The sequence below is a fragment of the Staurois parvus genome, unplaced genomic scaffold, assembly GCF_062004578.1.
Source record: "Staurois parvus isolate SC_StPar_1 unplaced genomic scaffold, SC_StPar_1.0 ptg000534l, whole genome shotgun sequence".
In the NCBI taxonomy this organism is placed as follows: domain Eukaryota; kingdom Metazoa; phylum Chordata; class Amphibia; order Anura; family Ranidae; genus Staurois; species Staurois parvus.
Window position 1 is genome coordinate 1,004,116 of NW_028318330.1, and position 17,255 is coordinate 1,021,370.

Sequence of the window (17,255 nt, forward strand, 5' to 3'; positions counted from 1 at the left end):
ATTATTATTGGTGTACATTACAATACACAACGTGTTCCATTATTATAACAAAGTATTGTAGAAAAGATCCCAACATGTGACATGGCTGAATGAATGCTGGTCATATTAGTCCATCTATTCTCTAAGTGGGGTGGTATCTATTGGGCCAATCCCTTTTACAAACCACACATAATATCGCCCTTCAAAGTGAAAACAGAAACGATTTGCACAAAATCAAAGAGTAGAAATATTTTCCGGTGGATCCCCTCTACCCAGACCCCATATGTAGACATAGAACAACAAGCTGTGTTCCTTCTCGTGCCGCACTCCTCCAACCACCCAAACCCACACAGAAGCCAAGGGAAATAATGAGAGGAAAGTTCCCCCCTAGTTTGGGGCGGAGTTCTCTTTCCCTCCTGTTGGGGGATGGGAGAAGGATGGACTGAAGACAGAGAGACACTTTGGGGTCACCACTGTTCTGTAGAGCCTTGAAATGAAGGACATCAACTTCAGAAGTTCAGGGTGTGCTTCTTCCCCACATGAGACCTGGGATGTCCAGCAACATTCATCTAGAAGACATTTCCCGCACTCAGGGCACTAATACACCTCCAGGGTTGTGTGGGACCCCTGATAAACGTGAAGACAGGACTTCAGTGAGGAACATTTCCCTCACTCAGGACAGGAAAGTGGCTTCTTCCTGTGTGAGATCTCTGATGTGTGTAAAGATGGGACTTCTTTGAAAAACATTTTCTGCAATCAGGACAGGAATATAACTTCTCTCCCGTGTGAGTTCTCTGATGTGTGTAAAGATTGGACTTGTCTGAAAAACATTTCCCGCACTCACGACAGGAATACGGCTTCTCCCCTGTGTGAGATCTCTGATGTGTGTAAAGATCGGACTTCTGTGAAAAACATTTCCTGCACTTAGGACAGGAATACGGCTTCTCCCCTGTGTGAGATCTCTGATGTCTGTAAAGATCGGAGTTCTGCAAAAAACATTTCCTGCACGCAGAACAGGAATACGGCTTCTCCCCCGTGTGAGATCTCTGATGTCTGTAAAGATGGGACTTCTGCAAAAAACATTTCCCGCACTTAGGGCAGGAATACGGCTTCTCCCCCGTATGAGATCTCTGATGTTTGTAAAAATGGGACTTCCTTAAAAAACATTTCCCGCACTCAGGACAGGAATACGGCTTCTCCCCTGTGTGAGTTTTTTTATGCACATTAAGACCAGATTTAGATTGGAAACATTTCCCACACTCAGTACAGGAGAAGCTCTTCCCTGTTGGAAGGCCGGCCCGGTCCCGCACAGTCTGAGGTTCCTCAGGATACGAGGAATCCGATGGTCCATCTACACTGGGTGGTGTCAGATGGACATTGGAGGGAGCCGGGTTTTCTCCTGGACTATACTGTGTGATGTCCTCATCTTCTACTTTCCAGTCTGGAGACAAAGTGAGACAATCCTCGGAGGTTTTCCTCATCTCCCGGCCATGGACTAAAATACAAAGACAAAGAGGATTACTAGACAGGAGCTGATTGGTTCCCCCAAACCAGGACTCCGCCCACATCAGGCAGCTTGGTCTCTGAGGAGATTACAAATCCACCCTCAAGGGAACTAGGAAATGGCTCCTCTGATCTTCTACCAGGTCATTTCTTTATTCATGGACCTTAGTCAGAGAGTGAGGAAACAACCAGAACTATCTTTTATAGGAGGGACAGTGATGAGGGGATTATAGGACGAGGGGCCCCACCCCCTCTATCACTCATCACCATCTTCCCAACACAAGAAGTACTGCACTTCCTTATTTAGTCCATGATTTAGTCATGAAGAACAGCGGGGCTGAGCCCCACCAGAGGTCAGAGAGTGAGGATGGGGGGAGAACAACCAAGATGAAGACTGGACTGATCCTGAAGACCACCATCATTGGGGTATTGACTCCTCCCTCATTATCACTTTCTCATTACTGATCACTTTCCCCTCCTTCCTGCCCCGGTCAATTTTCAGCTTTCAGCACTCTCATACTTTGAATGACAATTACTCCATCATGCAATGCTGTACCCATATTACATTTCTATCATTTTTATCAAGCAAACTGAGCTTACTTTTTGGTGGTATTTGATCACCATTTGTGTTTTTTTAGATATAAACAAAAAAAGAATAAAAATTTTGCAAACAAAATGCATTTTTCTGTTTCTGCTATAAAAATTTGCAAATAAGTAAATTTTCTTCATACATTTGACCAAAATCTATACTGCTCCATTTCTTTGGTAAAATAACCCAAATCAGTGTATATTATATAGTCTGTGAGAAAGTTATAGAGTCTACATACTATGGTACCAATCACTGAAAACTGACCCATCCTGATGTACCGACATCATTTCCTGAGGCCCTAAAAATGCCAGGAATAGTACAAATCCCCCCAAATGTCAGGAGAGTACAAATCCCCCCAAATGTCAGGACGGTACAGATATCTGCCAAATGTCAGGTTAGTACAGATATCCCCCAAATGTCAGGACGGTACAAATCCCCCCCAAATGTCAGAACGGTACAGATATCTGTCAAATGTCAGGACGGTACAAATCCCCCCAAATGTCAGGAGAGCGCAAATCCCCCCAAATGTCAGGACGGTACAAATCCCCCCAATGTCAGGACGGCACAAATCCCCCCCAATTGTCAGGACGGCACAAATCCCCCCCAATTGTCAGGACGGCACAAATCCCCCCCAATTGTCAGGACGGCACAAATCCCCCCCAATTGTCAGGACGGTACAAATCCCCCCCAAATGTCAGGACGGTACAAATCCCCCCTAATGTCAGGACGGTACAAATATCCCCCCAATTGTCAGGACGGCACAAATCCCTCCCAAATGTCAGGACGGTACAAATCCCCCCAAATGTCAGGACGGTACAAATCCCCCCAAATGTCAGGACGGTACAAATCCCCCTGTAAGGAAAAATGTGTTATTAACTGGCATCCATTGTGTTTAATGCCTCCATTGTAGATGTGTGAACAAGTTAGTTTTGTGTTTATATGTCACTTGTAACAACTGTTTGTTTCATGAATTCAGTTCCCATTCTGTAGATGGAACTGCCTTATATGGTGGTCTTCAGTCATTTGTGGTCATTATATTTCTTGATAAGAGTGCAATATATCATTGGTCGTTACAATATTTTGTTGGTCATTACAATATTTTGTTGGTCATTACAATATATCGTTGGTCATTACAATATATCGTTGGTCATTACAATATATCGTTGGTCATTACAATATTTCGTTGGTCATTACAATATTTCGTTGGTCATTACAATATTTCGTTGGTCATTACAATATATCGTTGGTCATTGCAATATATCGTTGGTCATTACAATATATCATTGGTCATTACAATATATTATTGGTCATTACAATATATCGTTGGTCATTACAATATATCGTTGGTCATTACAATATATCATTGGTCATTACAATATTTCATTGGTCATTACAATTAGAGATGAGCGAATTTCTCAAAAATTCGATTCGGCTGATTCGGCGAATTCCAGTGTGAAATTCGATTCGATGCGAATTTCTTCGCTACGAAGTTAACTTATTAAAAGGGTTTCTAGGCTTCAGAGAGCCTTTAAATTAGTGCAGAACACTGTACCTTTAATTTAAATGCCCTTGGAGATGAGGAAGGAGAAGGAGAAGGAGAAGGATGAGAAGAAGGAGAAGGAGAAGGATGAGAAGGATGAGAAGGAGAAGGATGAGAAGGATGAGAAGGAGAAGGATGAGAAGAAGGAGAAGGATAAGGAGAAGGATGAGAAGAAGTGTTGTGGTGGTTTATGTAAGGATATATATTATTTATAAAGGGCGTGTCCCTTTCCCTTAGATGAAATATTACAGTGCCTCCAGCCGTTAAAATACGGCAAATATTTAGTAAACCAATAATTTGGACACTTTGATAATTTGATCACCACTTATTATTATACCTTGAATTCTTTTAGCCAATATGATTTCGTACCATACACACAAAATTTGCCTTATAATAGATAAATATAAAAATTTATTTATGTACAAAAATTATATATATATTAACACAAAACACAGAAGACTGGTGATAAATGAATATTGGTACACACAATCAAAAATATATCCTACCAATGTAAGACACAATAATAAGGTCTCTAACTAATTTCATCAATCACAAACTTTAAATGATATGATATTTATTAAATTTATTAATAATTAATAATTTTGAATATCTCAAAGGTTATATTCTTACACGCCGTGGCCATAGGCTTGCAAGAAGTAAGCCCTTGATATATGATACTCTGGTTATTAATATTCAATAAATTATGAAATATGGAAAAATTTATAATATGGCAATAAACAATTTTTAACAGTAACACAGTATCTGACTACATATATCTAACTATCCAATATTGTTGTAATACACTACGGTAATTTTTATGATTCTACACAACAGAGGAAATAATTAATACAAAATCAAACAAACATCTCACCACTCCCGGAATTCAGACTAGGCAGCTCTCCCGTGGATTTAGCTGACAGTGGAACGCCTTTAGACTGATGTATAGGGCAAGTGAAAGATTCAATAGGGGAGAATGTAGGAAGTTATAAGATTAGAGGTTTAAAGTTTTAGGAAGTTTGAAAAGATGGAAGAGTAGTTATTCAGCAGAGATCTTCTTCAGATGTCAGGTCTTTCCATGAGGTCTTTATGAGGGTTTTTCTTCTTTTCATGAGGTTTCTCTTTTAAAGCACATGGGCTTTTTATATCCACTAGTCCATTGTTCTAAGATACCTTCCCACCAGGCTTCCTGATTGGCTAGTTGAGAAATGTGTGTGCATAAGCTATTTCTCACCTGCCCGCCAGGTGGCGGTCATGTATCACAGAACAATGTGAGTATTTGAGATGACTCATATCTTGGGTGGAATCTTCAGGTAATTTCAGGAATAAAATATACGGCTCTTTCCAGATATAGCAGTGATCATACCTATGATATTCTAAATAGGGACCATGGAATATAGGTGTATATTCAGTTATTCCTATTTGAAATACCATCCTGTTTGTTTCCTGATAAGACATGTAACTAATGCTAGTTTATAATACATCTTACTTCCCATCATCTCAATACTCAAGTTAGTGATATATATAGTTCCCATTGCTGAGTATTTAATGGTGTTTTAAAGTCTATGACATCTTATTTATAATCTGTTTCTGTAGTACATTTTTGTAATGATATACAGTGAACTTTTAGACTTAAATGTCCTGAATTTCACCTCTTGGTTTCAGCATCAACATTTCCTCTGTGTAGGGAAAAAAAATTCTCTGTTTGCCTAGCCCTTGTATTGGACTCATGGTAAACAATTGTTAATGCTTTCACCCTTGGTGAACAATAGTAGATGGTAATAGTTTCAGAGGTTTGTTGGTTCATCACACTCTACAGGTTTTGGTTAAGCTTTCAAACAGTTGAGTTCCCGTCTCATTATTGTTGAAATGTTTACAAGTCAGAGTCCTATTTGTTTGACTTTCTGTAGGTGCATTCTTCTCACTTCCATATACAAATAGTCCTTGTTGACAGTTTAAACAGTCCCATTGTCTTGGAAAAGTCTTAATTCCCCGTTCTCTTCAGTTCTTTAACTAGAATTCTTGAAGGTTCAACCAAGACAAAATTAACTCTTAACATCCGGTTCTGCTGAGCTGTTTGCTATATAACATTATGTCTTGAGAAAAGTCATATTCTTGAGACATGATTCAAAAGCCCACAACAGAAGGAGAAGGAGAAGGATGAGAAGAAGGAGAAGGAGAAGGATGAGAAGAAGGAGAAGGAGAAGGATGAGAAGAAGGAGAAGGAGAAGGATGAGAAGAAGAAGGAGAAGGATGAGAAGAAGGAGAAGGAGAAGGAGAAGGATGAGAAGAAGGAGAAGGAGAAGGATGAGAAGAAGGAGAAGGAGAAGGATGAGAAGAAGGAGAAGGATGAGAAGAAGGAGAAGGAGAAGGATGAGAAGAAGGAGAAGGATGAGAAGAAGGAGAAGGAGAAGGATGAGAAGAAGGATGAGAAGAAGGAGAAGGAGAAGGATGAGGAGAAGGAGAAGGAGAAGGATGAGGAGAAGGAGAAGGAGAAGGATGAGAAGAAGGAGAAGGATGAGAAGAAGGAGAAGGATGAGAAGAAGGAGAAGGAGAAGCAGAAGGAGAAGGATGAGAAGATGGAGAAGGAGAAGGATGAGAAGAAGGAGAAGGAGAAGGATGAGAAGATGGAGAAGGAGAAGGATGAGAAGAAGGAGAAGGAGAAGGATGAGAAGAAGGAGAAGGAGAAGGATGAGAAGAAGGAGAAGGAGAAGGATGAGAAGAAGGAGAAGGAGAAGGATGAGAAGGAGAAGGATGAGGAGAAGGAGAAGGATGAGAAGAAGGAGAAGGATGAGAAGAAGGAGAAGGAGAAGGATGAGAAGAAGGAGAAGGATGAGAAGAAGCAGAAGGATGAGAATAAGGAGAAGGAGAAGGATGAGAAGAAGGAGAAGGATGAGAAGAAGGAGAAGGATGAGAAGAAGGAGAAGGAGAAGGATGAGAAGAAGGAGAAGGAGAAGGATGAGAAGAAGGAGAAGGATGAGAAGAAGGAGAAGGATGAGAAGAAGGAGAAGGATGAGAAGAAGGATGAGAAGAAGGAGAAGGATGAGAAGAAGGACAGTTCTGTGACAGTTTCTGTCTATTTCTGACAGTTCTGGGACATTCACTCCATACAGCGGTTTCAACCGCTGTATGGAGGGAATGTCATAGAACTGTCAGAAATAGACTATTAATGACAGTTCTGGGACTGTCCTTCCATACAGCGGTTGAAACATTGTATCTATTTGTTTCCATAAATGGATCCATTTATGGAAACAAATAGATACAATGTTTCAACCGCTGTATGGAAGGAATGTCCCAGAACTGTCATAAATAGTCTATTTCTGACAGTTCTGGGACATTCCCTCCATACAGCGGTTTCCGGCAAAAAGTGTATGTGCAGAGTTCCTCTATTCTGCAGATACACTTAGAGGAGCTCTGCAGATACACTTAGAGGAGCTCTGCACATACACTTTTTGCCGGCTTGTAATTATTCTTATTTTCATCCTACTTCTTCTTCTTCTTCTTCTTCATCCTCATCCTCTTCTTCTGAGGATGAGGATGAAGAAGAAGAAGAAGAAGTAGGATGAAAATAAGATTAATTCCAAGCCGGCAAAAAGTGTATGTGCAGAGCTCCTCTAAGTGTATCTGCAGAGCTCCTCTAAGTGTATCTGCAGAGCTCCTCTAAGTGTATCTGCAGAATAGAGGAACTCTGCACATACACTTTTTGCCGGCTTGGAATTATTCTTATTTTCATCCTACTTGTTCTTCTTCATCCTCATCCTCAGAAGAAGAGGATGAGGATGAGGATGAAGAAGAAGAAGAAGAAGAAGTAGGATGAAAAGAAGAATAATTCCAAGCCGGCAAAAAGTGTATGTGCAGAGTTCCTCTATTTCTGACAGTTCTCTGACAGCTTCTTCACATGTACAGCGGTTGAAACATCTGTATCCTAAATGGAAACTAATAGATACAATGTTTCAACCGCTAAACATGTGTTCCTTCTGTCAGAGAACTGTCAGAAATAGCGGAGCTCACTGCAGGGACACTTTTGCCGGCTGATCGGGAAATGTTCGATTCGCGCACCCGAAGTAGGCAAAATTTCGGATTCGACGCGAATCGAATATTTCCTGAAATTCGACTCGAATTCCGGTTCGCCTGGTTCGATTCGCTCATCTCTAATTACAATATATCGTTGGTCATTACAATATTTCGTTGGTCATTACAATATATCATTGGTCATTACAATATATCATTGGTCATTACAATATATTATTGGTCATTACAATATTTCGTTGGTCATTCTGCATTTGTAAAACCTGCTCGCACGCATTAAACGTTCACAGATTTAGTTTGCACACTTTGGTGTCCGGAGCTTTATTCCTCCTGAGCTCAGAGGGCAGAAATTACCGAAGACATTTAAAGGGCTACAGACATAGGTTGAATCCTTACAATCTGGTGTCAGAAGTCGGGATTAAAGGTGAGGCTGGTCAGGTAAGCTGAGCTATTTTGTCTTAGTTTTGCCGGATCAAATCCCCTTTAAAGACCCCGGGACAGCAAGCAAAGTTTCCATTTGAGATTGTTGGATCTCATGGAGAGTCCTTGAGGTGGATCCTCAAAGGAAATTCAGAGGTTTTGGAAGCCTCTGGGGAAAATTGCCTCGGCAGATGTATTGTGAATTCACAGGAGTCCTCGGTTATTTCTACATTTTAGAAGTAGAAGTGCCTATTTGCTGTGTGTTATGGAACTGCTATGTAGTATTTGTGTTTCTTCAGAACAGGTTTATTACAAGGATTTGTACTTTTAGGGGTTAAACTCCTGAACTGTGGAGAAGGCTTTGCTGACATGACAACCTCTCCGCTTCAGGGAATAAGTACTGATATTGTAATCATTTATTGCTTTGTCTAACAGCTGTTTTGCTTCCAGTATGGGAAAGATCCAAAGTAAGGGATCTCTGCCAAAAATTCCAAGGCTTCCGCATAAAGTGCTAAGTGATATTGCTGAGAAAAAGAAAGAAAGACAAGAGAATCCGGAATTGTCTAGGCTAACTTGTAAAGAATATGTGATCAGAGTATCACCATGGGATGATCACTATGTGGTTCCTTTCACAGACAATATTGCAGAATGGTCCCTGGATATGAAAAGCAGTGGTCCCGACTTGCCCGAGCTGGGACTATAAATACATGAAATCTGCGGGTGTTCACTGGCTCAGATATGAGTCTGGTTATGCTCCAGCGCCCAGGATATTTATTCTCCACTCTTTAACCCCCATCATCTGCCCCGCCAACTTCTACACAAGTATATCCAGCATTACCAAAGACAGAGGATGAGGATTTCAGATAGACCACTACAGCCTCCCATAGAACAAGCAGTGGAGATACAGAGTCCAGATAGTACAGTATGGGAGGAGGAGGGAGGGGCTGTAGGAGGAAGAGAGGAAGGAGAAAGATCAGATGGCAGTCCAAGGAAGAGAGGAAGGAGACAGATCAGATGGCGGTCCCGAGGAAGAGGAAGGAGACAGATCAGATGGCAGCCCCGAGGAAGAGGAAGGAGACAGATCAGATGGCAGTCCCAAGTGGCAAATTACCAGAACTACACACAGATCAGATGGCGGTCTCGAGAAAGAGAGGAAGAAGACAGATCAGATGGCAGTCCCGAGTGGCAAATTACCAGAACTACACACAGATCAGATGGCAGTCCCAAGGAAAAGAGGAAGGAGACAGATCAGATGGCAGTCCCAAGGAAGGAGACAGATCAGATGGCGGTCTCAAGAAAGAGAGGAAGAAGACATATCAGATGGCAGTCCCAAGGAAGAGAGGAAGGAGACAGATCAGATGGTAGTCCCAAGGAAGAGAGGAAGGAGACAGATCAGATGGCGGTCCTGAGGAAGAGAGGAAGGAGACAGATCAGATGGCAGCCCCGAGGAAGAGAGGAAGGAGACAGATCAGATGGCGGTCCCGAGGAAGAGAGGAAGGAGACAGATCAGATGGCAGCCCCGAGGAAGAGAGGAAGGAGACAGATCAGATGGCAGTCCCAAGGAAGGAGACAGATCAGATGGCGGTCTCAAGAAAGAGAGGAAGAAGACATATCAGATGGCAGTCCCAAGGAAGAGAGGAAGGAGACAGATCAGATGGCAGTCCCGAGGAAGAGAGGAAGGATACAGATCAGATGGCAGTCCCGAGGAGGAGAGGAAGGAAACAGATCAGATGACAATCCCAAGGAAGGAGACAGATCAGATGGCAGTCCCGAGTGGCAAATTACCAGAACTACACACAGATCAGATGGCAGTCCCAAGGAAGGAGACAGATCAGATGGCAGTCCCAAGGAAGGAGACAGATCAAATGGAAGTCCCAAGGAAGAAAGGAAGGAGACAGATCAGATGGCAGTCCCGAGGAAGAGAGGAAGGAGACAGATCAGATGGCAGTCCCGAGGAAGAGGAAGGAGACAGATCAGATGGCAGTCCCAAGGAAGAGAGGAAGGAGACAGATCAGATGGTAGTCCTGAGGAAGAGAGGAAGGAGACAGATCAGATGGTAGTCCTGAGGAAGAGAGGAAGGAGACAGATCAGATGGCAGTCCCGAGGAAGAGAGGAAGGATACAGATCAGATGACAATCCCGAGGAAGAGAGGAAGGATACAGATCAGATGACAATCCCAAGGAAGAGAGGAAGGAGACAGATCAGATGGCAGTCCCGAAGAAGAGGAAGGAGACAGATCAGATGGCAGTTCCGAGTGGCAAATTACCAGAACTACACACAGATCAGACGGCAGTCCCAAGGAAGGAGACAGATCAGATGGCAGTCCCGAGGAAGGAGACAGATCAGATGACAGTCCCGAGGAAGGGAGGAAGGAGACAGATCAGATGGCAGTCTTGAGGAAGAGAGGAAGGAGACAGATCAGATGACAATCCTGCAGAAGAGAGGAAGGAGACAGACCAGATGATGGTCCCGAGAAAGAGAGGAAGGAGACAGACCAGATGATGGTCCCGAGGAAGAGAGGAAGGAGACAGATCAGATGGAAGTCCCGAGGAAGAGGAAGGCGACAGATCAGATGGCGGTCCCGAGGAAGAGGAAGGAGACAGATCAGATGGCAGTCTCCAGGAAGGGAGGAAGGAGACAGATCAGATGGCAGTCCCAAGGAAGAGGAAGGCGACAGATCAGATGGCAGTCCCGAGGAAGAAGAAGGAGACAGATCAGATGGCAGTCCCAAGGAAGAAGAAGGAGACAGATCAGATGGCAGTCCTGAGTGGCAAATTGCCAGAACTACACAGAGTCCACTAACCATTACACTTACATCTACAAAGAGGACTGCAGCCCCCAATGACAAAACTTTGAGAAGCAATGTAAAAGGAAAAAGTGAAAAAGGGAGAAAATTTAGCTTTCCCATTTATTGTGATGGGAAATGATATCGTAATTAAACCCATGGATATGACCGAATGAATGACATCATAAAGAATAGTCCAGACCCCAGAAAGAATCCAACTGCCTGCATAAATTATTTAAAGAGAGCCACCCAAGGCAGACAGTGTTCACAACATGACATGAAATTAATAATTGATGGAACTGTAGGATATGACATGGACTCGGGGTTTGACTGGACAAAGATGTCTACCATACATGTTTTGGTTCATCCTGGAACCCCGGCAGCCACTCATATATGGCTGAAAGAAGACACTCAGAAAAAAGTATGGGAAGAGGTGACAGCAGAGATGGAGAGAATATGGAAAAGTAGGAAATCGTTAGCAACTGGTGTTACTTGTAAGCAAGGGACAAAAGACGGTGACAGAACATATGAAAAGATTGAGGAAAGTTTGGAAGGAAGAAGCTGGGATGGATATGGCTAGTGCAGAAATGGGCATTATATATATATATCCAAACCTTGATGGCAGGATTCACACCTGAAATTACACTGGTAATAAGACAGCTTATTTCAGACTGGATAGAGATGGATGCAAGTACGTTTGAAAAGCAAGTGATGGAGAAAGACGCCACTGGATGTTTTGAGGTTCCCAAATCCACCAAGAAAGCACATTTTCAGGGATTACAACATAGTTACAATCCCAGAGAAAGAGGTAGAAATGGAAACAGGGAGAGAAAAAGGATATAAAGGTAGAGGAGGTGGGAGACCCAAAGATGACAGGTGTTTTATATGTGGACAGGAAGGTCATTGGAAGAAGGATTGCCCACAACTTAGAGGGAACAAATCCATACCACAGGAGACAAAGTGCAGAAATCCACCCGTCAAGTACCCGATCAGTTGGCAGAACCAAGGTCCACAATAGATCTGCCCCGAAGGTAATAGCTCCCTCACATGTCCAGTTGTCTCACATACTCCTGAACAGGAACCTTTAATGGTTCTAAGGGTAGCAGGAAAAATATTAGCGTTTGTAGTTGACACGGGTTCAACTCGTTCAGTTATAAAGGAAGAAAATGATGTGGAACCACTCTTATTATGTGAACCTTCGATGGGAATTAGTGGAGCAGTTCTCCCAACTGGTAAGACTCCCTTTTGCTTGTGCAAGGGGACCCTGACAAAAGAGGAGAGGAACAGATTATTTGGCATGAATTTACTGTAATCCCTGATTGCCCAGATAGTCTGTTAGGAAGAGATTTACTTAGTAAAATGAATGTTATCATGGCAGTCAATGAAGAAGGTATATTTATGATTACACCTTTTTTGGCATTCCCCCAAATGACTGCTAGCCATGATCAGCTTCCCCAAATTACACTAATGGTCAATGGCACAAAAATGGATTTCTTAATTGACACGGGAGCTAGCAGGTCCAGTTTAAGGGAGGATCATTGTGAGGGAACAAGAGTAGAATGTGAACCTTCAATTGGTATCACTGGGACATGTGCCAAAACCTGGGAGACTCCCCCTTTGTGTGTTTCTGATTCTCACGGGAAAAGTTCCATAGTGAAACATTCTTTCAAGATAATATCAGGATGTCCTGTGAATTTGCTAGGCAGAGATCTGTTGGGAAAATTCAAGGCCACAATCAGAGTAAGTGAGAAGGGAGGGGTGCACATGGAGTCACCTCACTGTTTTGTGGGCATGGAAGATTTAGACAAAGTGAAGCCTGAAGTCTGGGCCAACAGTAAGCTACATGTAGGGTATATTCCCTGTACACCTTACAAGGCCAGACCTAAACCTGGAGTTGGTCCAGTGTACCAAAAGCACTATCCTTTGTCACAAGAAAAGATTGATGATATCACGCCAATAGTAGAGAAGGTGTTTTGAAACCTGTGGTTTCCCCATACAACACCCCAGTAAATCCAGTGAAGAGTGCTGATGGTACCGTTTAGTGCAAGTTCCCAGAGTCATTCACAATCTCATTATTACAATTGCACCCATTGCCCCAGATGTGCCCTCATTGATTACCTCCATTCCACATGATACGCAGTGTTATACTGTGATCGATTTAGGAAATGCATTTTTTTTCCATCCCAGTTGACGAAGAGACACAACTACTGTTAAGTTTTACTCTGGCCAATAAACAGTTAACCTGGGCCAGAATGCCCCAAGGCTATGTGGATTCTCAGGCTGTATATTCCATGGCCCTCCAAGAATCCTTAAAGGGTTGGGCACCCCGCCATGGTTCCACATTATTCTAGTACGTGGATGACTTGTTACTTTGTTCACCCAACAGGAAGGCTTGTTAGGAGGACAGTATATGTCTGTTAAATTTTCTGGGTACAGAGGGACACAAGGTGGCAAGGCATAAGGTACAATGTTGTCAAACTTTGGTGGATTACTTGGGTTTCACTCTGTCACAAGGCACCAGAATGATGAGCCAGTCCAGGATCCAAGCCAATATGGGTCTGCCCCGCCCAAAAACTAAAAAGTAACTGCTCTCTTTCCTTGGCATAGTCAACTATTGTCTCTAATGGATACCTGACTGCTCCCATTATGACAACATACTCAGGCAGCACACGAAAGCTGAGGCTTCAGACCTTATTGAATGGGACGAAGAATCCAACAATGCCTACCAAACCTTGAGGTCCTCATTAGTTTCCTCTCCTGCTCTGGGTTTAGCGAATTACAATATTGATTTTCATGTGTATGCTCATGACAATTGTAAAACCATGGCGGCTGTGGTCACTCAGGATCATGGAGGACACGAGGCCAGTAGCCTATTTTTCAAAAGTAGTGCCAAGTCCGGTTCAGGGCATGCTAGCATGTCTGAGAGCCCTGGCCGTCTGTGCCATGGCAGTGGAAGACTCAATGAGTGTGACTCTGGGACATAAAACCATCCTTCACACCACACATCATATACTACATGTCCTTAAGAACCTCACTACGCAGCACATGACAGCACAAAGGGCAAGCGGTTATCAAGTGATTTTGACATCAACTGCAAATTTGGAAGTGAAATATGCAAGTTCTAATTCAGCTCCCTTAGCTATGCTAAATTATTTGCTAGGGATAAACGGTGAAACTGACAACCCACCCGAGGAACATGATTGTGTTCAGGTCATACATGAAGATACCTCTCCCAGAATAGACATACAACACCCATTCTGGAAGCTCTGGACATATTAGTAGATGGTTCTTGTTCCAGACCTTCTGATGATACCTTTATACCAGGGTATGCAGTGGTCCAGTTACCTGACATTGTTCAGGAGGCATTACCCCTCACTCACAAATCAGCCCAAGCTGACAACCCACCCGAGGAACATGATTGTGTTCAGGTCATACATGAAGATACCTCTCCCAGAATAGACATACAACACCCATTCCGGAAGCTCTGGACATATTAGTAGATGGTTCTTGTCCCAGACCTTCTGATGATACCTTTATACCAGGGTATGCAGTGGTCCAGTTACCTGACATTGTTCAGGAGGCATTACCCCTCACTCACAAATCAGCCCAAGCTGCAGAATTGATTGCACTAACAAGGGCTTGTGAACTTTGTGAGAATCAAGATGTAAATGTTTACACAGATTCTAGGTATGCTTTTGGAGTTGTCCATGATTTTGGTAAAATATGGCAGAGAAGGGGATTCTCCACTGCAGATGGAAAAGGAGTATCACATGCGGACCTAATAAACAATCTTTTGGAAGCCATTCATAAACCTAGGTCCATTGCAGGAATTAGATGTAAGGCACACACATCTTCCTCTGATTTTGTAGCCAAGGCAAGGCATTTGCTGATTGCACTGCTAAAAATGCCACCCTACAGCAACACCTCTTGTAAACTCACAAATGTCTATTGGCCATTTTAGATCCACCTATGTTACCGGAACATTCTCTTCTCAAGGAGCTGCAATATACAGAAATGAAGAGGATGTAGCATACTGGCAACAGAAGGAGTTGACATAGACGCAAATGGTCTAATGTCAAAAGGAGGTATACTAGGACTCCCACGTCACAGCGCTCCTCTCATTATAGCGCAGTTCCATGGCATAGGACATCGGGGTTGGCAGGTAGTGAAAGATGAAATAAAGAAAAGATTTTGTGTTCCAAATCTTACTAAGCAGACACAAGAACAAATAGGGCGTTGTGGTACATGCATCAGAAACAATGGTGGAAACCCCAATCAGGTTAGACATGATCAGCTATTGCCACCTAGTGGACTATTTGAGGAACTTCAAATTGATTTCACACACATGCCTAATAGTGGACGAGGCGAGTTTCTGCTGGTGATAGTGGATCGCTTTAGTCGCTGGCCTGAAGCATTTGTAACAAAGAGGATGCAAGGAGCGTTGCTAAAATCCTTTACAAAGAAATCATCCCTCGATGGGGATGTCTGGTAAGTATAGACTCAGACAAAGGACCAGCATTTACATCAAAGGTTACACAACAGGTAGCCAAACTGATGAGCATTGACTGGAAGTTCCACATATTCTACCACACAGAATTCTGGTCAGGTAGGACGGGCAAATAGGACCCTGAAGGAAAAACTAAGGAAGGCAACAGGGGGGGACATTGAAGTGATGGGAAGCGTTCTTGCCAGCTGTTCTGGCTGAGATGAGGATGACACCACATAAAGGCACCAAGCTTTCCCCCTTTGAAATTCTTATGGAAAGGCCATTCCCCACCCCCTGGACAAGAGGTCCTTTGGTAGTTATGTCAGGTGATTTAGAATTAATCCCGGAAAGATATGTCCAGGAATTGATTAGGGTGCTGAATGGTGTACAGGTAAAACTTGAAAAATGAGAATATGGTGCATTCATTCATTCATTCATTTATTTCAGTGCAGCAACTTAAAAGGTGAAACGAATATATGAGATAGACTCATTCCATGCAAAGCAAGATAGTTCAAGCCGTGATTTGTCATCATTGTGATGATTATGGCTTACTGCTCATGAAAACCCCAAATCCACAATCTCAGAAAATGAGAATATTCCATGCAATCAATAAAACAAGGATTGTACATAGAACAATATTGCACCTCTGAAAAGTAGAAGCTGCATATGTACTCAGTACTTGGTTTGGGCCCCTTTTGCAGCAATTACTGCCTCAATGCGGCGTGGCATGGAAGCTATCAGCCTGTGGCACTGCTGAGGTGTTATGGAAGACCAGGATGCTTCAATAGCAGCCTTCAGCTCTTCTGCATTGTTCCGTCTCATGTCTCTCATCTTTCTCTTGGCAATGCCCCATAGATTCTCTATGGGGTTCAGGTCAGGCGAGTTTGCAGGCCAATCAAGCACAGTAATCCCACGGTCATTGAACCAGGTTTTGGTGCTTTTGGCAGTGTGGGCGGTGCCAAGTTCTGCTGGAAAATGAAGTCAGCCTCCCCATAAAGCTGGCCTGCGGAAGGAAGCATGAAGTGCTCCAAAATCTCCTGGTAGACAGCTGTGGTAACCCTGGACTTAATGAAGCACAATGGGCCAACACCAGCAGATGACATGGCTCCCCAAATCAACACAGACTGTGGAAACTTCACACTGGACTTCAAACATCTTGCAGTGTGTGCCTCTCCTTTCTTCCTCCATACTCGGGGTCCTTGTGCCTCTCCATTCTTCCTCCATTCTTGGGGTCCTTGGGCCTCTCCATTCTTCCTCCATACTCGGGGTCCTTGGGCCTCTCCATTCTTCCTCCATACTCGGGGTCCTTGGGCCTCTCCATTCTTCCTCCATACTCGGGGTCCTTGGGCCTCTCCATTCTTCCTCCATACTCGGGGTCCTTGTGCCTCTCCATTCTTCCTCCATTCTTGGGGTCCTTGGGCCATTCCATTCTTCCTCCATACTCGGGGTCCTTGTGCCTCTCCATTCTTCCTCCATTCTTGGGGTCCTTGGGCCTCTCCATTCTTCCTCCATACTCGGGGTCCTTGTGCCTCTCCATTCTTCCTCTATACTCGGGGTCCTTGGGCCTCTCCATTCTTCCTCCATACTTGGGGTCCTTGGGCCTCTCCATTCTTCCTCCATACTCGGGGTCCTTGGGCCTCTCCATTCTTCCTCCATACTCGGGGTCCTTGGGCCTCTCCATTCTTCTTCAATACTCTGGGTCCTTGGTTTCCAAATGAGATGTTGTTCTCATCAGAAAAGAGGACTTTGGACCACTGAGCAACAGCCAGGTCTGTTTTTCTTTAGCCCAGGTAAGACGCTTCTGACGTTGTTTGTTGTTCAGGAGCGGCTTGACAAGAGGAATACGACATTTGAAGCCCATGTCCAGGATCTGTCTGTGTGGTGGCTCTTGATGCACTGACTCCAGCCTCAGTCCACTCCTTGTGAA

At 43.5% G+C, this 17,255-nt stretch overlaps 1 protein-coding gene across 1 annotated transcript in view; it reads right to left on the reverse strand.

Annotated features, from left to right (window-relative positions):
• LOC149451533 (uncharacterized) overlaps positions 1-17,255 on the reverse strand; it is a 92,639-nt gene that overhangs the window by 18,903 nt on the left and 56,481 nt on the right. Inside the window, exon 3 of the mRNA XM_089690580.1 lies at positions 636-1,184. Coding sequence (XP_089546706.1) covers positions 636-1,184 — 549 coding nt within the window. The remainder of the gene's footprint in view (positions 1-635; positions 1,185-17,255) is intronic.